The sequence below is a fragment of the Saccopteryx leptura genome, chromosome X (assembly GCF_036850995.1).
Source record: "Saccopteryx leptura isolate mSacLep1 chromosome X, mSacLep1_pri_phased_curated, whole genome shotgun sequence".
Classification (NCBI taxonomy): domain Eukaryota; kingdom Metazoa; phylum Chordata; class Mammalia; order Chiroptera; family Emballonuridae; genus Saccopteryx; species Saccopteryx leptura.
The window spans coordinates 7,201,767-7,226,306 of NC_089516.1; the positions used below are offsets into that span (position 1 = coordinate 7,201,767).

The 24,540-nt window shown below is 43.0% G+C and overlaps 1 protein-coding gene across 6 annotated transcripts in view; it reads right to left on the reverse strand.

The window, feature by feature from the left end:
• Nucleotides 1-24,540, reverse strand: part of GPM6B (glycoprotein M6B) — a 148,094-nt gene that overhangs the window by 21,590 nt on the left and 101,964 nt on the right. For 2 of the 6 annotated variants that reach the window (XM_066356323.1, XM_066356324.1), the window contains exons 1-2: nucleotides 21,778-22,223; nucleotides 13,373-13,492 (exon numbers count right to left, since the gene is read on the reverse strand). The exons of 2 other annotated variants lie outside the window; for them this stretch is intronic. In XM_066356323.1, coding sequence (XP_066212420.1) covers nucleotides 13,373-13,492; nucleotides 21,778-21,838 — 181 coding nt within the window. In that variant the 5' untranslated portion in view covers nucleotides 21,839-22,223. Of the gene's footprint in view, nucleotides 1-13,372; nucleotides 13,493-21,777; nucleotides 22,224-24,540 lie in introns of those variants that run through there. 2 more of the 6 variants (XM_066356325.1, XM_066356328.1) reach the window with 1 other exon arrangement.

Below are 24,540 nucleotides of genomic sequence, written 5' to 3' on the forward strand. Positions count from 1 at the left end.
GCTGACAAAGGCCTCCCAGATTCCCACATGGCTTCGCAGCAGTTCTCAATGGGGGTTGACTCTGCCCCCATGGGACATTTTATAGTGTCTGGAGATGATTTTTGGTCATCACAATTGGGCAAGGGGGTGCTAATGACTCCAGTGGGTAAAGGCCAGGAATGTTGCCAATCCTACAGTGGACAGGACAGCGCCCCCAAGTATTCAACCCCAAATGTCACTAGTTCGCAATTGGGGAATTTCTGAGACAGTGTGAACAAAAAAAAATGATACAGGATTTAGATCAGTGGTTTTCAACTGGGATGATCTGGCCTCCCAGGGACATTGGGCAGTGTGTAGGGAGATTTCAGTCATCACCACTGGGAGGGCACTGCTGGCATGTAGTGAGTTGAGGTCGGGGGGCTGCCAAACACCCGACAGTGCACAGGACGGCCCCTCCCGGAACAAAGGATGATGGGATGCCAAGTGTCAGTACTGCCATAGGTGAGAAACCCTGCTCTGAGGCTATACTGCACAATCCTAGTCTGAGACACGTACAACTAAAAAAAAAAAAAGCTTAAAATAAACTTTAAAAATACAGAGAAGAAGTCCTCAAGTTTTGCTTCACAGTCCAATTACCTGGAGACCATTTGAAAGCCCTGACTTCACCCTAGACCAATGAAATCAGAATTTCAGGGTGTGGGACGCAGGGATGAGAGATTTTGCTATTTTAAACACAAAGCTCCCCAGGTGATTTCAATGAGCGCCCATGGTGGAGAACAAGTGTTACAGAGCAGGGTCAGCGAACTGTGGCCCACAGAAGAAGAATATCTGTGACACATGAGAAGTATATTGAAATACAGATTTCTGTGTCCATGAATAAAGTTTTGTTGGAACACAGCCACACTCACTTGTTGATTGTGTGTGGCTGTTTCCAAGCTACAAAGGCAAAGTTGACTGGTTGCCACATATATTTACCATCTGACCCTTTACAGCAGGGGTCCCCAAACTACGACCCCGCAGGCCACATTCAGCCCCCTGAGGCCATTTATCCAGCCCCCGCCGCACTTCCAAAAGAGGCACCTCTTTCATTAGTGGTCAGTGAGAGGAGCATAGTTCCCACTGAAATACTGGTCAGTTTGTTGATTTAAATTTACTTGTTCTTTATTTTAAATATTGTATTTGTTCCCGTTTTGTTTTTTTACTTTAAAATAAGATATGTGTAGTGTGCATAGGGATTTGTTCATAGTTTTTTTTTAATAGTCTGGCCCTCCAACGGTCTGAGGGACAGTGAACTGGCCCCCTGTGTAAAAAGTTTGGGGACCCCTGCCTTACAGGAAAAGTGTGCCGATACATCCCCGGGGGAACTGGTGAAAATGCAGGTTAAGTCTGGGGAGAGGGCTGTGCATTTCTTACCCTCTGCCTGGTGGTGATTCCATTCTGTCAGTCCACCCCCACACTGAGCCAAGAGGGTAGAGTTCTCAAAAGAAGAATGGGTTTGTGCAGCCCTGGAAGACCCTGAGACTCTTTCAGGAGGTCCATGAGGCCCACACTTTCATAACAGTACTAAGATATTGAACTCACTGTGTTGACATCTGCATAGTAAAAGTGCTGATAGCACAAATCAGGCAGTGGCACTAAAGAGTAACAATCAGCAGTGCATTCTTCACCACTGTGCACTCATATCTACAGATAAAACAAAATAGATGTTTTCACTTAAGACTGTCCTAGATGCAGGAAAAAAATCATGAATTGTCTTAAATCTGAACCCCTAAGGATACACCATTGAAGATTGTGTATGATCAGATGGGAAGGATGTAGAAAGCACTTCTGCTGAATACCAGAGTATGACATTACCTTGAGGCAAACTTCTTGCATGCTTCAGTTACTAGCTAAACTAGGACGTTTTTTGGTAGAACACCATATTTTCTTCAAAACATGGCTGACAAGCTATAGTTATTAAGACTTGGATATCTCACAGAAATTTTCTCAAAAATGATCCAAGTAAGCTTGTCACTTCAAAGAAAACAATTGATAGTACTGGTTGCCAGTCAATTTTGGGAAACTTGCACCTACCAGAGGTAAAGAACCAGCTTCCCAATACTTACCAGGCTTCTTGATAAAATTGGTAATAATATTAGCAAATGTGACTTTTCATATGGTATAATGAAAGCTCTGCACAACTCAGAGAACCAATACTTCTCAAATGACCAATGTGTGATGTTACAAAATCATTCTAGAATACAGAGCCGAAACAGAGCAACAGAATTCAACAGAACAGTCATTGATATGGTTTCAGACTCCACATAACAGGTAATCTTTTAGACACCACCACTTGCTGAATTTTGGTGTAGTAGCAGGAAGAGTTCCCACATATATGAAAAGGCCCTTCTCCAAGCAGATACCTGTGAGACCCTGTTTTCTTCATATACTTCAATAAAAACTCAATATCCCAAGTAGCCTTTAAATGAATGTAGAACCAGATATAAGAATCCAGCTGTCTAATACTAAGCCATATATTAAGGAGACTTACAAAAATGTAAAATATTGATAGTACTATGCTTCTCACTGAAGTTTTAATTTGTTTTGGAAAATAGTTATCTCTCCTAAATACTATTTATGTTAACATGTAATGGGTTTATTATTGTTTTAAATAAATGTATTATTTTATAAACTTTTCATTTATTATTTCTAATACAGAAAATATTCACAGATATAATCCACATGAGCAAAAGCTTTTGGGGTCTTCAGTTACTTTTACTGATTGATGAGAGTGAGAGTGAGCGAGAGAGAGCAGTCACTTGTTCCACTTAGTTGTACATTCATTGGTTACTTCCCATGTGTGCCCTGATGGGGGAGCAAACCACAACCTTGGTGTTTTGGCACAACACTCTACTGACTGAGCAAACCAGCCAGGGCTTTACTCGAGTGTAATGGGACCTAACCCCCTAAAGTCTGTGAACCGCTATTATGATTCATTAAGAAGGTATCAATAGCCTGACCTGTGGTGGTGCAGTGATTAAGGCATCAACCTGGAATGCTGAAGTCACTGGTTCAAAACCCTGGGCTTGTCCAGTCAAGGCACATATGAGAACCAACTACTATGGGTTGATGCTTCCTGCTCCTCCCCCCTGCCCCCCCCTCTAAAAATCAATAAAATAAAATCTTAAAATAAAAGGTGTCAATAAGTCAGTGGATGGGGAACTTCCTGTTAAAGAGCTAAGTGAGAAACACTTAAATGATAGGTTGCTTTGCATTTCTCTCTTGACCTTCTTAAAGTTTTTGATGTAAAATTTCAATTTTATAATGCTAAGAGTGCTGAAACTTTTTTTAACAATATAAAGGGAATTGTGTTTCAGCAGATTCTTTTAAAAAGCTTGTCCTAAAATCTATTAAATAGATTAAAATCTTAAAATAGATTAACTCCTAATATTTGCAATATGGCCCCAGCAGTAGACATAAGCAATTACACAAAAGTAGATACATTCACATGGTGAGAATAACCCAATTCTAGAAACAGATGCTTGTTAGCCTCTTCCTTTGCCTTTGTGGGACCTGACTTTGGTTTTCCTAAAGACCATATGTGTGTCTTAGCCTAGTGAAGTGGGGAGCAGAGAATCAGGGAAACCAATGGTGGGTAGGAAAAGCTAGCTTTGAGTTCAGATGACACAGATTTTAAGAGCATGGAGATATGTAGGTTAAGAAATTTGAGAACTATCTGCATTACGAAGCTTTGGCAGCACTCAACCTCCTTGACCAGCTGGGTGATGGCGTCTATGCTTTCTTGGATTCCACTGAATTCAGTAAGTGTCCATGCAGTGATGCTATGTGCCAGGCATGGCAGTGGGGACTGCAGTGTTTTGCCCTCCCAGCATTGACACTTTGGAGTGGGATAAGGGACAGAAACACATAAGAAATCATTAAAGCAGAATAAGAGAGAGATGACTCTGAGACACGAGGAGTGAGGTAGGAACAGGTTTCCTTGGTCTATCTAGTACGAGGGGGTCAGAAAAGGGTGTATGGTGGCAGCAGAGTGGACAGGCCTTGGGAACAGGAGCCCATGGCCAGGCCAGAGGGAAAGGCTTGGGGGAAGGAGAGCAGGACCCATCTGCTGAGGGGCGTGTGGGGGGAGTGCACGGCACAGCCAAGTTTATCAAGGACTGCAGGGCAGTATCAGGGGAGGAGCTGGAGAGGCAGGGGGCCCTCCTGTGGGGGGTCTCCAAGCCAGCCTGCAGCCCTGTGGGCTTTGTGTTGCTGGTGGTGAGGAGAGGGGGAAGGTTGGTGAACAAGCGGATAACATGGTCCAAGGTATGCTTTTAAGAGTGATCTGACAGTGGGGTGTAGGCTGGATTGGAGTGGGTGCAAACTAAGCTCTTCTACTGTAGGTGGTAGCAGCACGGGTCTTTCTGAGTTTTATTCAAAGTACACAGGGTGTGTTCCATGGAGGCTGGAAGGATGGAAATCAGACAAAGCTCAGAGCTATTCAACAGTCACTGTCACACAACATTTTATGGGAATAGCTTGGCCAGAAACAGAGAATTAGGTCATTCTGGAAAATGTAAACTAATCCAGAGACAAGAAAACAAATCAGTGGTTGCTTGGAAGGGAGGGCTTATAGAGGGACCGGGGAGAGGTCAGGATTAATGGACACATCACCATCTTGCCTGGGCAGATACATAATGTCAGAACTTATCAACTAGGTTGCTTTAAATATATGTAGTATATACGTGTCAATTATACCTCAAAAAAGATATATATATATATATATATGACCTGCTTTTTAAGTTCATTTTTTACAAAAGACACGAGTAATTTTAAAATTTTGCAAATCCCTTTGGAAACTAATAATTGGCAGCAAAAGGGAGTAAGCACATGAACGTGGGTGGGGTGCTGTGGGGAGACATGTCCCATGGCTGCAGAATCAATAGGCTCCTTTCACTTGGTGACAGGTAAGTGAAGGCACTAGTGTCACTGAGGAGAGAAGACAGTGCTCTGAGGACAAAGGGTGCATCTCCACTTTGATGCAGCAGGCACTCTTCTAAGATACCCCCAGTGATCCCGCCTCCTGAGGTTCACACCCTTGTGTCATTCCTGAGTGTGGGCTGGACCTACTGACTTGCTTCCTTGATTAGGGTTCAAAAGACTGTGGCAGCCTTGGCCAGTTGGCTCAGCGGTAGAGCATCAGCCCAGCATGGGAAGTCCCGGGTTTCATTCCCAGCCAGGGCACACAGGAGAAGCGCCCATCTGCTTCTCCACCCTTCGCCCTCTCCTTTCTCTGTGTCTCTTTCTTCCCCTCCTGCAGCCAAGGCACCATGGTAGCAAAGTTGGCCCAGGCATTGAGGATGGCTCCATGGCCTCTGCCTCAGGTGCTAGAAGGGCTCCAGTTGCAACAGAGCAATGCCCCAGATGGGCAGAGCATCACCCCCTGGTGGGTATGCTGGATGAATCCCATTCAGGCACATGTGGGAGTCTGTCTCTCTGCCTCCCCACTTCTCACTGCAGAAAAATATGAAAAATAAAAAGACTGTGGCTGGGCCCTGGCCGGTTGGCTCAGAGGTAGAGCGTCGGCCTAGCATGCGGAGGACCCGGGTTCGATTCCCGGCCAGGGCACATAGGAGAAGTGCCCATTTGCTTCTCCACCCCTCCGCCGCGCTTTCCTCTCTGTCTCTCTCTTCCCCTCCCGCAGCCAAGGCTCCATTGGAGCAAAGATAGCCCGGGCGCTGGGGATGGCTCTGTGGCCTCTGCCCCAGGCGCTAGAGTGGCTCTGGTCGCAACATGGCGACGCCCAGGATGGGCAGAGCATCGCCCCCTGGTGGGCAGAGCGTCGCTCCATGGTGGGCATGCCGGGTGGATCCCAGTCGGGGGCATGCGGGAGTCTGTCTGACTGTCTCTCCCTGTTTCCACCTTCAGAAAAATGAAAAAAAAAAAAAAAAAAAAAAAAAGACTGTGGCTGATGTGTTGCCAGCTAGCATTCCCTGTTTCTTGGTGGCACTCTCTCTTACCCACTCACTTGCTCTCTCTGATGAGGCTGGCTGTCAAGTTGTAAGAGAGCTGTGGGAAAGCCCACATGGCAAAGAATGAAGGAAGTCTTGGGCAAGCAGCTAGTGAGGAGCTGAGGCCCTCAGTACAACGAGTGACGAGGAACAGAGTCCTGTCAACCACCACAGCAGTCAGCTGGGAAATGGATGATTCCCTGGTGGGGCCTTCGGATGAGATCCAGAGACAGACAAGCTGTGCCCAGACTTCCAGCTGACAAAATACATTGTTGTTACTAGCCCCCGAGTTTAAGATTCATTTGTTATGCAACAATAGATAGCAAATACACTGGCATTTTCTTACAGCTCTACAAAAGAATCTTTTTCTATTTTTTTAGATACACAGAGATGTAATGACAATATGAAAACATCAAGAGGAGCTTGCTTCAAAGTCAATAGCACTGTCTGCTAAGGATGAAGTGAGTTGGTTTGGGGGCATCTTAATAGTATATATGTATACAAGTTGCCTATGAATTTCAAGTTATGTTCTTCAGAAAGGTATTTTGAACTGAACACTTTAGCAAGGATGTTGTAATGAGGATCTATTTCCTTAACCAAGGTATGATCCTCTATGTATATGGTAGTGATGGTTAGACTTTAGTGTGCATCTGAATGGCCTAGGTAGCTTATTACAACATACCGATTCCTGGGGCCCACCCCAAAAATGGTGGGTGGGTCCTGGGAATCTGGATGTTTAACCAGCATCCTTGGCGATTCTGATTCAGGGCATTAGAGACTGGTACTTTGAAAAATCACTTAAAGAAGTGACCTCCCAATGTTACATTGAATAAAATATAAATCATCTCTTACATATCACGGAAAATAAAACTTGCTAAAGTACATTGAATGAAACAATAGATGAAAACAGCTCCATTTGACAGGACTTGGTGTATTATGGGATCACTCAGAGAACACCCTGAAAGAGGCCAGAGGGGCTGAGCTTCCAGAAAGACCCAGGAGCCTTATCTGGAGAAGGGCTGAGCTTTAGTCTAAAGCCTGTGGGAAACGGGTCACCCCTCTCCCAAGCAGCAAGGATTCGGGAGCCCGGAGAGAAAGTGACAGTTCCTGGATGGAAAAGATTTTTGGAAACTGAGACTAACAAAATTCTTAGGTGTTGACCACCCTAAGTAGATTGTATTTGCACTAAATCGGGTTGGCAATTTTTTTTTTCTGTAATGGGCCAGATAGTAAATATTTTTGGTTTTGCAACTGCTCTATTCTGTTGTAGCAGGAACGCAGGCAGCCACACTGTAAATGAATGGGTTTGGCCGGTTCTAATAAAACTTTATTTACAAAAACATCAAACCACGACGGAGACTCCATAATGCACACAAAAAGATTAAGGTGTATTTCAAGTGTTTTCAGAAAAGATTTCAAGCGTATTGGCCTCACAACCTCACGTTAGGAAAGAGTGACGCTAAAGAACAATAACTAAATCCAATAGCATTTCCCAGGACTCATATCCATTGGTGTCACTATATAAAGCGGTCCCAGGAGAGAGAAGTCTCAGGCTCGGCCTCGCCACAGCCAATGGGATAAAGGCTAGAGATTTCAAGGGGCCCTCTTGCTCAGGTCACTGGTGGGCAGACACACAGAACCCACAGTGTGACCAGAGTCACAGCAGTGAACAAGTGAGATACGTTTGCTTATCTGTCCCCGCCCCTCTCTCCAGCTTCCTGTCCTTCCATGGCTGCTCAGGAATCCATTCTTTTTTTTTTTTTTTTTTTTCATTTTTTTTTTTTTTTCTGAAGCTGGAAACAGGGGACAGTCAGAAAGACTCCCGCATGCGCCCGACCGGGATCCACCCGGCACGCCCACCAGGGGGCGACGCTCTGCCCACCAGGGGGCGACGCTCTGCCCATCCTGGGCGTCGCCATGTTGCGACCAGAGCCACTCTAGCGCCTGGGGCAGAGGCCACAGAGCCATCCCCAGCGCCCGGGCCATCTTTGCTCCATGGAGCCTTGGCTGCGGGAGGGGAAGAGAGAGACAGAGAGGAAAGCGCGGCGGAGGGGTGGCGAAGCAAATGGGCGCTTCTCCTGTGAGCCCTGGCCAGGAATCGAACCCGGGTCCTCCGCACGCTAGGCCGACGCTCTACCGCTGAGCCAACTGGCCAGGGCTAGGAATCCATTCTTGGCTATGGAAATACCAACACTTGGGCTTCCTGCTAAACTCTCTTCCTGCAAAACACCACCATTCTCCCACACTCTCCATTGTAGACCGTATGTGAGAGGACTCTCTCTTTGGACCTCTAGAATTATCTACACCCATCTTAACTCATGTATCAGAGCACTTGGGATTTGGGAAATGGGTAGAGGGGGAAATTGGTGATCAGTAAAGGGGAGTGGTTTTCTACTTTTTACCTGTCAGAGGGCTGAGCTACAGATTTACGGGGGGTATGAATAGTCATTCTGGCCCATTTGTTATCGCCTATATTAACAGCACCTTGCATGTCACTGGATATTAAAGAACACGATGAGTGATATTTGAGAATCTGTCCCAAGGCCCCATCAACTACTTTCTCCTTGCCCTCTCTTTGCCACAAGAAAAAGGATCCTTTCCCATTTTCACTGCTCCTCCCCGGCCTCCTTCACCTAGACCAGGGGAAGTCAACCTTTTTATACCTACCGCCCACTTTTGTATCTCAGTAGTAAAATTTTCTAACCACCCACCGATTCCATAGTCACGGTGATTTATAAAGTAGGGAAGTCACTTTACTTTATAAAATTTATAAAGCAGAGTGACAGCAAGTGAAAGCATATAATAATAATTACTTACCAAGTACTTTATGTCGGATTTTTGCTAAGTTTGGCAGAAGAAAACTTTATAAAACAACTTACTATAGTTAAATCTATCTTTTTATTTATACTTTGGTTGTTCCGCTACTGCCCACCATGAAAGCTGGAATGCCCACTAGTGGGCGGTAGGGACCAGGTTGACTACCACTGCTCTAGATTGTAAACAAAGGAATAAGAGGATGCATGTTTTCAGACAAGTCGATAAGAGAATCAAAGGTCACTGTCTTTCAAACTAATCAGGATGCAATGCATTAATGACTGGCAATTGTTATGTACACCTCTCCAGAGAGACTGAAAGCAGAATTCTGTTTTTCCCTAGGCTAAACAGAGCTCTAGATCTCCAGGGTAAGTTCATTCAATTCCTTTTTGTCCTTTCCTCGCTCCTGGACCTTCCTCTAAATTCGTGTTTCTCAAACTTTAATGTGTATAGGAACCATATGGAAATCTTGTTGAAATGCAGGTTCTGATTCTACAGGTCTGGGCCAGGGCCTCAGATGCCGCCTTTCTAAGAGGGTTCCAGGGGATACCAGTTCTGCTGGTCCACAGAGCACACTTGGAACAGAGGGTCTAAATTCTCTCCCACTGTACACTGAAGCCGGTGTAACACAGTCCACCGCAGCCCCTAGTAGTCCCTACATGGTCAGCGCAATCGCACACTGAACACAGGCATAGCGTTACTCATTCCTTCTTACACCAATGCCAGCATCGCAGACTGCAGTCGCAGGCCTGGGCCCTAAGGCAGCACCACACGGCGTGGCCCACGTGGCCATCCATCCTCGGGTTCCCTGTGGGCCTAGAGAGGATGTGGGTATTACCTGAGTAAAGAAGTTAAAAAATGAAAAAATAAAAAAACAACAGATGGTGAAGGACTAACTATCCAAGTTCTAAAAATGTACTTCTAGTGGGAAGTTACACTCAAAAAATGAAAGGATGAAAAGATCAAGGCAAAGGAATTGGGAGCTACTGGCCTTCTGCAATGGGCAATGAGGAAGCTGGGGGCTGGGGAGAGGCAGTGCCAGCTGTAATAACTGCACGGGTCAGAGACGTCCTCCGGCAAAGGTGCGGTCAGCTGGCGGCAAAGCCTCTTCACCCCACCGCCCTCACTACAAAGAACCTGAGAACCCTGCAAGCCAAAAAAAAAAAAAAAAAAAAAAAGACGCAAGAGCCATATGGAATTCTCTATTTTTTCTCTCGCACCATCTGGTTTGGAACCTAAGTACAGAATAGCAACTGCATTGATTTAGAAGTCGACAAAATCTCCAAGCAACTGGGAAGGCACCAGCATGGCTGGGTTTGGGCCCCTCACTCTGAGGTCTGCACTGTAATCTTTCTACTACGCTACATGCAAGGTCTCTGCGGCTGGCTCCGGGCATGAACGGTCCCACTGTGTGGGCCACAGAAGCGTATTTTGTCCGATGATTTCAGTCCCTGCACAGAGAAAGTCGAAACTACGTAGAGATGGTTTCAGGATCTCAGAAGAGGATTCTATAAATCAAGTTCAGTGCTTTCGTTTCTCCCCCTCGGACAAGAACCTGCTTGTTCGTGTAATTCTCACATGAAATATCACCAGCAACTAAATAGATAGCATTACAGCCTTACAATTCCTCCTCAGACCCCTCTAGAAGCCCCCAAACTCTAAACACTAAGGATTATTTATTTATTGGTCTAGTTCATCTGGCAACAAAACCTGTTCCGATCTAAACTTCTTTGGTACCAACACTCAATCAAAATGGACAAGAGGCTATGTACAGGCTTCATGCACGCACACCCACAAAAATGAATCAATAGGATTTGTGGGAGCACCCAGACTTAGCTGGTGACGTCATATGCTGTGTTACTTTTCAAACACTGAAACTCTTCTGAATTCTGGAACAAATCTGGCACCAAATGTTTCAGAAAAGAGACAGGAGCCTTGTGTTTTTCTGCTCAGCTGCAGCTGCTGTTGAAAGTGCCCAAGCTCCGCTGCGCGGTTGGAGGGTCAAAAGCACGTATTTTTCTAATGCTCTTACAGTGAACTGCTCAACCAGTGAAAGGCTCATCAAGGGCAACCGTGAGAGGCTCTCCCCTAATAGTGATGCTTACTCTTTGCCACACACTCCAAGAATTTTTTTACCTCAATCTCCAACCAGCCTGGTGTCTTCCAACACATTTTTAAAGTGGAGACTCTTCTCTCAAGCAGTTTCTGATAACTTGGGGATCTTCTGGTTATATTAACAAATGCCCTGCTTTTTTATTCTGCGCTATTGAACTCTGCGTATCTAATAGTGTATTCGGGGGGCTGTTTTTAAAAACAGCTTTAATGAGATATGGTTTACTTATAAAATGCACCTGTTTTAAGTGTATAATTTAATGGTTTTGAGTAAATGGACAGAGTTGTATAACCATCACCACGATCAAATTTTAAAATATTTCCATCACTCCAAAAAATACCCCTTGTCCGCCTTAGCTGTCACTTCCTCCCACCTCAGCCTCTGGGGAACACTTCTTTTTTTTTTTTAGTTTCTGAAGCTGGAAACGGGGAGAGACAGTCAGACAGACTCCCGCATGCGCCCTACCGGGATCCACCCGGCACGCCCACCAGGGGGCAACGCTCTGCCCACCAGGGGGCGATGCTCTGCCCCTCCGGGGCGTCACTCTGCAGCGACCAGAGCCACTCCAGCGCCTGGGGCAGAGGCCAAGGAGCCATCCCCAGCGCTCGGGCCATCCTCGCTCCAATGGAGCCTTGGCTGCGGGAGGGGAAGAGAGAGACAGAGAGGAAGGAGGGGGGGTGGAGAAGCAAATGGGCGCTTCTCTTATGTGCCCTGGCCGGGAATCGAACCCGGGTCCCCCGCATGCCAGGCCGACGCTCTACCGCTGAGCCAACCAGCCAGGGCCTGGGGAACACTTCTTTACTTTCTGTCTCTATGAACTTGTCAATTCCAGAAATTCCATATAAATAGAAGCATACACTATTTGGTTTCTTGCAACTGACTTCTTTTACGTGGCATAATGTTTTTGAGATTCATCCATGTTGTAGCACGTGTCAGCAATTCATTCCTTTTAATTGCTGAAGAGTATTCTTTCGTTATATGGATATATCATGTCTAATGGCAATGTTTAAAAATCAAGATTCTAGAACCTTCCTCCATTCTTAAAGGACCTATAAGAACAAATGTGTGATGTCCCTTCTTGCTCCCTTTTTCTAACCAGCACTGCTTAGGCACACACAGGGCTGGCTGGCTTCTAATAGCCCTGTGTTGAATGACGGAAAGTGTAACTTAGTATGTAAAAACTAAATCCCGAGTCAGAGTTAATGTTAATCTGAAGTCACAATTTAGGTTTTAAAAGAAAAGTAAGTTTTACTAAATTAATTACAGGTATTATGACTTTGTATTTCCACAGGTGTACGACATTGTACTTAACGATTGTTCTTTCTAGAGTTGTAGATTCTACACTGTCATTTCTGAAGTATTCCTGAAAAAGGAAGAAACTCTTTGGGAAAAAAATGACGCTGTGGGTTCATGCAAAATTGTAGCAAAACTTTATTGTCTTTATTTGACCCACCACCATCCCTTTATGGTCACATTTTAAGTAACTTGAGATCACAGAATTTTAGCTTCAATTGAGCTGAGTATAAAGACGCATGTAGACTTTTGGGAATGTGGTGCATGGATGTTCATATTACTCAGCATTCTCCTCCTTCTGAGCCCCCCCATTCAACTGATGCACATTTTACCCAGGCCCAGAAACTAGTGGTTCCTCATGAAAGGCCAGTGTTCCTCATGAACAAGGAAACCGGAAGCCGACCCAATGGCCTACCTGTCAGTAGTTGGCAAACTCATTAGTCAACAGAGCCAAATATCAACAGTACAACGATTGAAATTTCTTTTGAGAGCCAAATTTTTAAAATTTAAACTATATAGGTAGGTACATTCCTTATCGAGGTAGCGCCCGCACGTGGTATTTTGTGGAAAAGCCACACTCAAGGGGCCAAAGAGTTGTATGTGGTGTATGTGGTTCGTGAGCCACAGTTTGCCGACCAGGGGCCTACCTGATGGGATCAGGTACACAGTAATCCCATCCCCATTCCATGATCTTTGACTTTCCCATCTTATAAGCAATAACAGAAATGAAATCAGAGCGGTACACAGTATTGGGGCCAAGATGACATTTGGGTACACTCACGGTACGCTTGGAGCCAAGGCTCCTCGAGTGTCCTGGCTTAGCTCTCGGTCCTAAGGTGGACGTGGGTGACATCTCGCCCCCACCCATGACTGATTCAGACATTGGGAATTTTGTGATTGTGATTGACCCAAAGGTGTAGTTCACTGTATACCCTTGGAGAAGAGGTAAGGGTGAGGAAAGGGGAAGGAGGGAGAAGAAAGAGACGAAAGATGCGGTGGAATGGAGAGGAGAGAAAAAGAGATGATTAAAAATTTTTAAAGGGCCAATTCCACCCACGTCCCTGTGAACAAATTAATGCATCAAGCAAAACATAAAATATCACCAATTTGAAAGAACCATTACAAATAATATTAACGATAACAGATGACTTGCTATTAGAATTCTCCCCAAGGCTGTATTTACCTGGACTGCTCAAGGGGCTAGCCCTGTCCCCCAGGGTTGGCACGGGATGGTACTGGTGGTTCTTTGAGCCTGGGTACATCCAGTGGTACCTGCCAATTTCCATTTCAGCTCTGCTGTTCACTGCCAATTTCAGGTGGCAAAGAGTCAGTGTCTCTATCTCCAGCAAAGATTCTATATCAGCATTTTTAGTTATTCTTTTACCATACAGTTCAAGGAAAAGAGGGAGTTTCAAATATGCGATTGGAATGCAATCTTTCAGTACCATCTTATCAACTCAGCATGATAAATTGAAAATGTTGGAATCTGCTGCTCCGTTTTTCAATTTAAATTTACAAAATCACCATAATTGTCTTTTCTTCCCTTATTTTATCCATATCCTCCACCCCCACTACTTACAGTGCTCATTTTGGGCAGACACTATAAGTAAAGTAAGTAAAAATCTGGCTTCTCACAATGATATTTTTCTTTGTTTACTTCTTTTCAGACCCACAGAGTGCCAAAATTATTGCAGCTGCACAAGCAAAGGTGACTACAGGTCCAGTCTCCATAATGGGACCTAGTCCCAGCCTCGAGCACCTGGCAGAGAAGCTGCCGGTCTGCTGAATCCGAGATGAAATGCCTGTCCTCCTCCTAACGTCTGCAGTATTCTCTGTCACCTCATCTTAACTCAGTACTTCAGCCCCTAGAATGTTCTGGACTAAACCCTGACCCAATGATCTCCCAGTGTTTTATAGACCCAGGGCTGTTGGGCTTGGACCACTGTTTACTCACCCACAAGATGGCAATTGGTCTCTTGGGGACTTGGGTCCCTCTCTGGTAATATAATGATATTTCCTACTTCATAAGGGATTGGAGAGAAAAACATCTTCTAATCTGCCTGACACAGAGTAGGCTGCTGGTAACTATTAGTTGAATCACAGTCTTGAAATTCCCAAGAAACCATAGGTCAGTATGCCAGTTTATGTTTGGGAAAACCATAAAACCCAATAAGGTGTTATGTCCTCTGGGGCATCACACTATTTCAGGATAAAAAGTATATGATTCCAGCACTGACATAATTAGTTATTCCATCAGAAGATCAGGGTATAATGCTCCATGTGGCTCCTCAGAACACTGAGGATGAGGACCAAGGCAAGGAAGAGCCTGCATTGCGAGACCATACAGCAAATCAATGCCCCAGCCGGGTATTCTGCAAACCTCACAGGCTTTACCAAATCCCAACACACTTCCTATGGCCTCGCGAAAACTCTCAAGGGATTTCCGATTGGGAAGTGGACACTTTCTTCTCTAGGTAGTGTTTTAGAAAAAGCCTTTTTTGGCTTCAAGTTAAAGTAAAATGTCTTTTGAAGACTTTTAAAGACATTGAAGGGGGGGGAGATGTTAGGACAACCAGAACTGCACACTGGAAATGTTTGGCTGTTTTTGTTGTCCATGATGATTCCAGCTGCACGTTACCGAGCACTTCATGGTACGCGGATCATCACACAAAGCACATTGCGGTCGGTACCTCATCTGTCATAAGCACCCATTGAAACAGGTACTACTATTCTTCCATCTTTACAAGTGAAGAAATGGAGGGAAATGAGAAGGCAAGTCACTTGCCCACGACCATGCAGCATTGGGTGGAAGAGCCCGGGTACGAACCTGGGCATTGAGTCCAGAGGGCATAGACTTGAAACCGGGTACGAACCTGGGCATTGAGTCCAGAGGGCATAGACTTGAAACCGGGTACGAACCTGGGCATTGAGTCCAGAGGGCATAGACTTGAAACCGGGTACGAACCTGGGCATTGAGTCCAGAGGGCATAGACTTGAAACCGGGTACGAACCTGGGCATTGAGTCCAGAGGGCATAGACTTGAAACCCCCATATTATCCTACTAAGGCACGTGCAGTTGCAACCATTTTCTACGGTTTTTCTGAAGCAATGGTTAGCTCAACAAGAATTTTTCGGAAGTCCATTTGGAGGTAAGCTATGCTTCGGAGCCTCCTAAAGAAATGTTTCAGGTCCCAACCTTCTGGTGCTATGTCAGGCTTCTGAAATCTTCTTAACTCCCAGCCTTCCCAGGGTTTAGGTTTTGCTTTACTACTCGGGAGACTCTCTCTCAGACATGGGCTGTGCCACATTTTCTGAAAGCAAAATGACTCAGTGGGGCTGCTGGGAGAACCAGAAGAAGGGCCAGTCACCTCACCCTAAGACTTGGTCTCCTCTTGGGAAAGTGGCTGTGAGCCCTCCATATTGACCTCAAGCAAGAGGATTCCATGTAGCTCTATCACTTTTCATCTGAAAAAATTTAGTCTCCTTTAAAAAAATTTCTCTCTTCATCCCCAACACACAATAGATACCCCCAAAAATGTGTGCTGGATAAATATTTGGATGTTAAGGAGCTTCTTGAGACCCGTGGCCCAAAGAAATGGAGAGCCTCAGATCTCCCTGCACACGGACCTTGCCTAGGCCAGGCCACGTGATTCAGGGACTCTGCACAGGACACACCTATTCTCTATTCTCGTCTCTTCACGGAGTGGAAAAGTCATTTGGATAGTCAGGCTCAGGCTGCTAGGTAATGACAATGAAAAGTATGGACTGTCCAGCACTAATGTGTTTTCTGGGAACAATATGGCAGCCATGCCTGAGATGCTTAACTCAGCATAAAAATACTACTACTCCAGCAGATACGGAGATGGTAGCGGCAAGTGGATGGAGGTTTTCCAGTACTTCTGGGAAGGCCTTTTTATGACAGTAAGTCTTAAGATATGAAAGAAAAGAAACTCATGTCTATTTCATGTATTTGAGCCAAACTTAAAGACGTTAAATATAAAATTATTTACTAAATTTCAGAGAACACTGTACACATTTTGTTTAAAAAGACAGGGTCCCAACACTTAGAAGAGAGTCACGTGATTGCAAGGAGAAACCTCAGCTGGAATGGTATATTAATATGTCATTTCTGGGCAATTGGCAAGAAATGGGAGAACGTGTACACCAGGACCCTGCCTTACAGAAAGGCTGCAGATGCCCCCTGAGAGTAGAAGAGAGAGATGGGCAGGAGGCCAACCTATATTCTTGAAGAAGCACAAAGGACTGTGACATCTGAGATACTGTTTATGGTTGGAGCTGCAGTGAGCGATGGTGACTAATAGCCATAGACACAGCTGTGGTTGGTCATCACCAAAGGTGGGTATGAAAGGAACAATGGAAATTGAGAAAAGAAAAACAAAACAATGCCTTGTACACTTCTTCATTTACTTAGATAACGTGATTTAGTGGCAAGGCTGAATGACTGGACTATAGATTGCTAAACTTTCTAGCATCTAGGAAATTATCACTGGAAGTAACTGAGTAACAAAGGCTGAGCTTTCTAGAAAGAGCATAACACTAGGCAAGGTCTTTGAAAGCTATATCATCCTTCATTTTTAGCTATTATTTAAAATATGAAAAACTATAACACTCTATAGAATATAGCAGAGGTAATGAATAATGGCCAACTACTTTTTAAATAAAGTTTTATTGGAACACAGCCACACCCATTTATTTAGATACTATCTATGGCTACAAATGACCGACTAGAGTAGTTACAATAGAGACTGTGTGGCTCACAAAGCCTAAAATATTGACTCTCTGGCCCTTTACCAATGAGCTGTGCTAATTCTTCATTTGGATATAGCTAATAAGGCTGGACTATATAAAGAAGTTAATGCAATTAATCATGTCAGCCTACAAAATAGGAAATTGTTTTTCTTATTTGTTCTCTAAAGAGAAATATCTCTGGGTTGGCTAAGGATCAGAATTCTCTCTGACATTGTCTGCTATTTAATCTGCCACCAGTGAGCAAAATTACAGTCAAAACCATGATTAAACTACACATAATGGTCCCTAAAATGAGTTAGCATCCTTCTACCCCTATGACATGAGCTGAGAGGACAGAGAAAGGACGATGGTTCAGAGGAGGACATTATTAAATGAATAAACGAATGAATGAATAATGAATAATGAATGAATGAATGAAGGACTGTAGTATCCCTCTCTTCAAAGCCAGTGTGCATCATCTCCTTCTGTCCCACAGCCGTCCTGTTCCTGGCCTACCATCTCACGTGGATGTACACTTGTTATGAGAAGAAAAAAGCAAGAGAATATCTTTGGAATAATCCAATTCATCATCGTTCCAGTGAGGGGGAATTTATGTCCTGAGGATAACTGCCTATCTCACGTGCTCTCAGATACATCAAGGCTGGTAAGTCATGTTGTTAAGATTATTTACTTTAAATCAACCTCTACTTCCAAATAACAGAGAAATATAATTGTTAACATTACAATTTTAATTCAAGATTTCCACTCATGTTCAAAGTTAGGCAAATCTAAATTTCCAGAACTGGGTCAGAATTCTTGGTCTAATGAAATAGCAAGACCAAGTCTTGAAAAGTATGCTAATGGCAACAATAGTGTAAAAGTAGGAGATGTACCAAATGGCTCATTGAGATCTTCTCCACACTTGTTTTCCTTAAAAACTGAAATAAAAGCAAGCTGTATCATACCTACCACATATGTCCAGCACCATCTGGCCCGCCACGCTTTTCTCTACAGCCTATCCCCCAGACACCCTCTCTTCAATGTCCTCCTGGGCAGATTCTTATAGGGAAAAACTGCATCTAAAACATTCTCTGCACCATATTCATATATTCAAGTTAGAGAACATCAGCAAAAATCATAAAGTCAGATCATTCATAGATCACCAGAAATAGTGTAACATGTTAAATGTGTTACTTTGGGTTTAAACATACAGGTCATACATTCTAGACAATTCATGCACATTCTTTCTAAACAAATAAACAAAAAAGAGAGGGTCTAAAAGTATACACATTTTGCAAAACAAACAAACAAACAAAAAACCCAAAACCAAAAACAAAACCTAAGCACATAAGAAATTATAACTATTTGATTAAAATATTTAAATGGATGTATTTTTAAATCAAGTCAACAATTTTAATTCATTTCTTACTTTGACTATGTCCTATAACTGATTTTAATTACACATTATTTCCAATTTACCACCTTTTTCTTTCTATGTGGTTAGGGACTGCATTTGATGCCTGGAATTCTGGAATTTATTTCAGCAATGATTCATAGGAGCTCAACTAGCCTGCTATAATTGCTTCAGGGGCTTCCAATCTCCTACATGTAATGAAAGTAATTTTCATCACAGATACTTAATTTTTTTCATGCAATAGAGCAATTGATCCCGTTTTTCTACCCTGCAATTCTGTACTCCCAGCAATTCCAAATGTGTTGGTTTTCAGAAATGAATTGACATCAAGTAATAGCCCACAGAAATAAATAGAAATGTAACTCCGTTCTTTATTCAGTCTCATGATCTATTTCCTTTTATTCTAATTCATTTCCTCCACTTACTCCATTTCAGTGAATCTGCTTACTCAATTCTCACAATTTGATTTAATTTAATGCTTCCAATTTAAAGACTGTCATTTGTAATAATCTGGCATTTCTTACATCTGTCTGAGAAAACCTACTTGCTTTCCTTTAAAAATTCTTGAGTAACAAATACTTCTTGTGAATTTTGATCATTTGGTAGTGTTCTCTGACAAAAACGATGAGACTGTTTCAAAAACACAGTTCCTTTCTTTTTAAAAAGGACTTGGATTATTTTTGTTTCAAATAGGAACAGAGTTCTTCTGATTTAATTTAAAGGAACAGCTCTCTTTGTCTTGTAAAAACTCGTGGGAATTGACACCAACTAGAAAAGTTGAGGTCGATTTATAAAGCTAAATTTAATTTATATTCTTAATAAACACTGTAATAAACTAACCAAAGCCAGTAATTTAGAAGCTACTGAATACTAGCCACTGGGCAATAATAGCCTAGATTAAGAGACAGATATCGCCTCTAGAGCTAACTATTAAAAATAAAAAAAGAAACAGCAGGGGAAAATATATGTGCATAAAAACTGTGGGAAGTGACAAAATATATAAGATTAAATTTGGTAAATTAACTCCCTTGCTGAAAGGTTTAAAAGAAAAAGAACAGCTCTATCAGTTCAAGAATTATATAACGCATTCTCTAATTATGTCAAATTCTTAAATGTTCATTTCAATGAAGGAATCATTTATTTTATAAATTGAAAATGAAGTCTGAAGGAAGACTAGCGTGACAAACATGCATAAACATGTGTGATCACCATTTTATGCCTTGAATAACAATGGGTGAGCAAACTAGGGACCCTGCAAAGATGATACCTGTGTGAGTTTTGACTTGTGAAGTAGGATTAGGAGAGAAGCCACCCTCCAGACCAACATTTACGGTAGGTGGGGCACAGTGGTCGCAACCCCTGGAGCTGCAGTGAAAACACACTCCCCGGTCCATGTTCTTACTGCAGCCTGTCCTATCTATGCAGCCAAAGCTTGTGTTAACATGGCATTTTTGAATTCCTTAACAAATTTGAATTCCTTATCAATTTTGGTCATTTTTAAAGTTCCTCCAAGAATGATCTTTTGCTTCTCCTTTCTCTCTAAAAGCACAGCTATCGAGTTTTCATACACAGATGGTCGATGTACGTAGTGGCAGCTTGTAGATTTGGTATTAAATAATATTTAATTGAATAAACTAATAGCAGTCCAGAAGACTAAACGATGACGATATACACAATTGTACAGTAAGGATTTCATATTGGTTCTATGCCCCTTGCTTGCTTTTGGAGAGAAAAACAAAAGGTTTGTTTTTGCAGAGACCAATATGGTTTTATCTGCCACTGGCAGATGGACAGCGTCTTAAGAAAAAGTGTGCGCTCTACAGAGTCATTTGTTTTAGGAAAAACCTGTTGTCAACTGGGGTAGGCCTCCTCACGACAATGCTGTATCACCTGATTGCATCCGCAAACTTCGTCTCTGGTCATCGTGGAAATGAAGCTAAACTGTCATCTCGACCCTCTTCATAAATTCTCTTCTTGCTGTTTGTTCATTCATGTGCATTTCAAATACAAACGAGAGAAGGCAGGGTTGCTGGGGGGTCAGGGGCTGTTTGCTGTTGTTGTTGTTGTTGTTTTGGTGGGGGAGCGGTAGGATTGGTGCAAGCATTGAGCTAAACTACCAATTTTAAAATTGAAGTGTTATGTACTTGAATGGCATGCAATTATACACTTAAAATGGCTTAAATGGCAATTTTTATATATGTATATTTTATCATGCTTTGAAAATAATAATTTAAGAAATGAAATTGCTCTGTTTAAAGTGCAATGTTACTAAAGTACTGTGAGCAGAAGAAATCCCATGTAAAAACATGCAGCCGCAACCCCAGGCAGCTGGTAAGTCGCAACATGACATTACCGCTGTTCCCATGTAAAATGGTTGACGAGCAGCAATTTCACAGTTCAGCCTATGTATTCATAAGTAAAACTTCCCTCCTGGACAATTACTCCTGTTTAGTGACTGTCAGCAGACGGCAGGGCCGTGAGAAATAACCTTCCTTTGCACGATGGCTTTTGATACTGGAGCCACCGTGGTTACAGAAGCCGTGCCTGTGCCTTTCTGGTCATCCAGAACTTCGGGGAGGAGAGAACTTCCCATGCAGGGAAATGCCTTAACCTAACTGCAGCTGAGCTGACTCTGTGGGTATCAAACTTGCAATCACTCATTACTTAGAAAAAGATCCGTTTTAGCTATTTCTCTGCCACTTTATCACGAAACATTTCTTTCTCCAAAAATAAATAAATAAATAAACCTATATGTCAAAATCATGGTATGTTCTAAGATTCCCTTTCAGGCACAGGAATTTTTAAAATCAATTTTCTCCCCCAAATCTCCAACTCATAAATAGCAGAAGAACCCCCCCCCCAGCATACCCCTTTCCATCAGCAGTAGGCAAGAGAGCTGACATCCAATTAAACAGCTATGACATGTTATAGCCAGGGCCAGATACACAGAACTAGCAATGTATTCAATAGGAAAGTGAGAGAATGTCCGAACTGCTACAGCGTGAGTGGAACCAAAGCTACTTAATATGCTTGCCCCTCCGGTTCCTCCTTGGCATGAGCAGCAAACAATGCATCCCATGTCCCTGGACGACAACATGCAGAACACAGAAGCTAAGTTATGACATTCCATTAACAATTTAAAAAAGACCGTTTCCCCCAATCCAGCTCCTCAAGGTAGCGAGCTGTGGACACCCTTCTATGAAATACCACATTTCGTAGGAAGATTTGGAACAGGAATGGATTGCAGAAAGGCTGTTCTATTAAATTTAACATCACGCTATGGGGGGGGGGAACCACCCCAAAAGCAAGACCATGCCATAGGGATTACTTCTGAGCTGTTTTACAAGAGACACAAAACCCGGCTACCCCTTTTTAAAGCACCCCAGTGAAAAGCTTTAAACAGGCTATTGTCAAGAGCTGGGTACCTTTTCTCTCTTGGCTTTGTTCAGTATTTTCCTCGGCTGCAGTTTCCATGGCTGGCTTCATACCATCCACCAAAAATGCTTTTCCCCGCTCCCCCCAAACACACTTTTCCCCTCCTCTTCCTTTTCTTTGGACTCCCCTCCGTCTCTTATTTACACTCGCGTGATTGAGAGGTTCTGTTCTTCACTACAGTAGATTACAGTCCCTTCCAAGATGCAAAAGTCTCGTCAGCGTCAATTTCCCTCTGCCTACCGGTCCATAAAGACAGCTGCCAAGGAGCAGGCAGCCATACGTCACCAAGGGTCCCAGTTATAAAACAGGCATTCTATGCTTGACTGTGCCTCCAATCTCAGTGCGGCTCGGCTCCGAGGGAGGAAGGCTCACTCCCCACCGGGCCCCTTCCTCCCTGCTCTCCTACACACACTCAGCGCATCGCCCTTCTTTCTCCTTGCCAACTGCGCCCAATGAATGCTAATTAATTCTCCCAGGGGAGAAGAGATTCGTGACATCAGAGGAGGGCATGTGGAGAAGAAAAGAGCCCCCTCCCACCACGTGACTCAGCTGCCTGGCCGTGAAGTATGTTTTCTCAGGAGAACACATGTCTTCCATAAGCAAACTCTTTCTTTTCCGTGGGATCCCTTTATGGGGCATCGCAACTGAATTTATTGCATTTACCTCATCCTGGCAGAATCTAGTCTAAGGTCTTGCCCATGGTCTCTATTTTACTTCTTTTGCTTTCTTTCAAACTTGTGTTTCACAAATCTCTAAGCAGATAGATTGATTTAAATATATATATGGGAGACAAATACCTAAGAAGGAAGAAAATCCATATTAGAGTATAACAACAGCAGTGTAGCACTAGTATTGGAACCTATTTGCTGGTCTCTAGCCAACATAAATGATAGAAAGAAAACTTTACCTCAAGCCCAATTCATAAAGAGATATGTCATTTTAAAATAATCATAATATGCTCCAAGTATATCTAGCTGACATTTTCGTGGCTTCTTGGACTGAAAACTAGAATACAGTGGTTTTTCTTACTGCATGTGGTTATTTCTATATGGAGCTTTATTCATTAGAACCCCTGGCTCAAAGTGAAAAGAGTAGTTTCATTCTAAATGTTCAGCCTAAGGCTATTGTACCAATAATGATTTTGATTGCTGCTTGCACAATCCTTCTTGTATACCCAGACACCGGTGGACGAATGTCCTCAATGTTCCCACCCAAGCCTTAGCATCGTTGAGCCACGTGTTTCTAAGCATCACTAATTTCTGCACCATGTTTTAAGCATTTGGTGGACCCACTTAATTTTTCCTATCAAAAATTTTATAGAAACTCAAGTCAAGTACAGGGCTGAATACTGATAAACCACAGGGTAAAGGGCTCCCTGTCCAAGAACAGAGTCTGGTAGTTGATTGGGTGAGCAGCCATCTTGGAAGCAAACAGAAAGACAAGATAGAGACTACTCTCTCCAAAGAAAATCTCTCCCAAGTTTTGAGGGTTTCTTGCTCAACACTGAAAAAAAAAGTATAAGATCCTGAATCAAACCCCTCAAACAACTTGATCCTTTTATTAGCTCGAGATAATCCCCAAAGCCTTCTACATTCAATACCTAAGGCCCTATTAAACCAAACAGATTTTGAAAACCAGTTTAGCCTGTTTGAACATTTTAATTTTACATCTCATTTTTCACTTTAATCATTGTCCTAGAACACCATACCCGCAATCAGCTATTTTCTTAAATTATGGCCCCAGACAACTTTATTGTCTCATGGTGAGAGGATTGACAAGCATGGCAGTCTAAAATGTCAGACTTTAAAAAAGAGATTCATTGTGTAAATGTACCACAGATTTTTTTTATCCATTCACCTACTGATGGGTACTCAGGCTGCCTCCAAATCTTGGATATTGTAAACAACGCTGCAATGAACACAGGGGTGAGCACACAATACAATATACAGATAATATGTTATAGAATTGTACACCTGAAACCTACATAATTTTATTAACCAAATAAATAAGGCAAAATGGTACATCTATGAAGATATGCCTATACTCTAAATCAGTGGTCCCCAGCCTTTTTTGGGCCATGGACCGGTTCAATGTCAGAAAATATTTTCATGGACCGGCCTTTAGGGTGGGACGGATAAATGTATCACGTGACCGAGACAAGCGTCAAGAAGAGTGAGTCTTAGACAGATGTCACAGTGTGAATCTGGCCATTTTTTTAAAAACAAAACATCGTTCAGACTTAAATATAAATAAAACGGAAATAATGTAAGTTATTTATTCTTTCTCTGCGGACTGGTACCAAATGGCACGCAGCCTGATTCCGGTCTACGGCCCGGGGGTTGGGGCCACTGCTCTAAATAATCAATGGAAGCATTGAACACAAGACCAAGGTGAGAAAATCCTGTGTATGCACTATGGACATCATCCTGGTTGGTTGACTGGTCGCTCATGCACTCATTCATTCATTTATTCATAATTCATTAAGCACCAATTACATGCTGGAAATTGAGTCACTATTCTATATCAGATGACTGTGATTGTTCAACTGGAAATTCATAAAGTTGCACAACCATCTACCCACATTTTCTTATCATAGTCATATAGTAATCAATAGTTTGTCAAATGTCTATTCCTTCTAAATTTCTAGAATTATATTTTGAGTTTCTTTTGGCCTCCAAATGAATCTTCAGTGAGGAGTCATTAATCACTAAGAAGGGATGTTTCCATATCCCTTCAGATTAATTCCTCTGAAA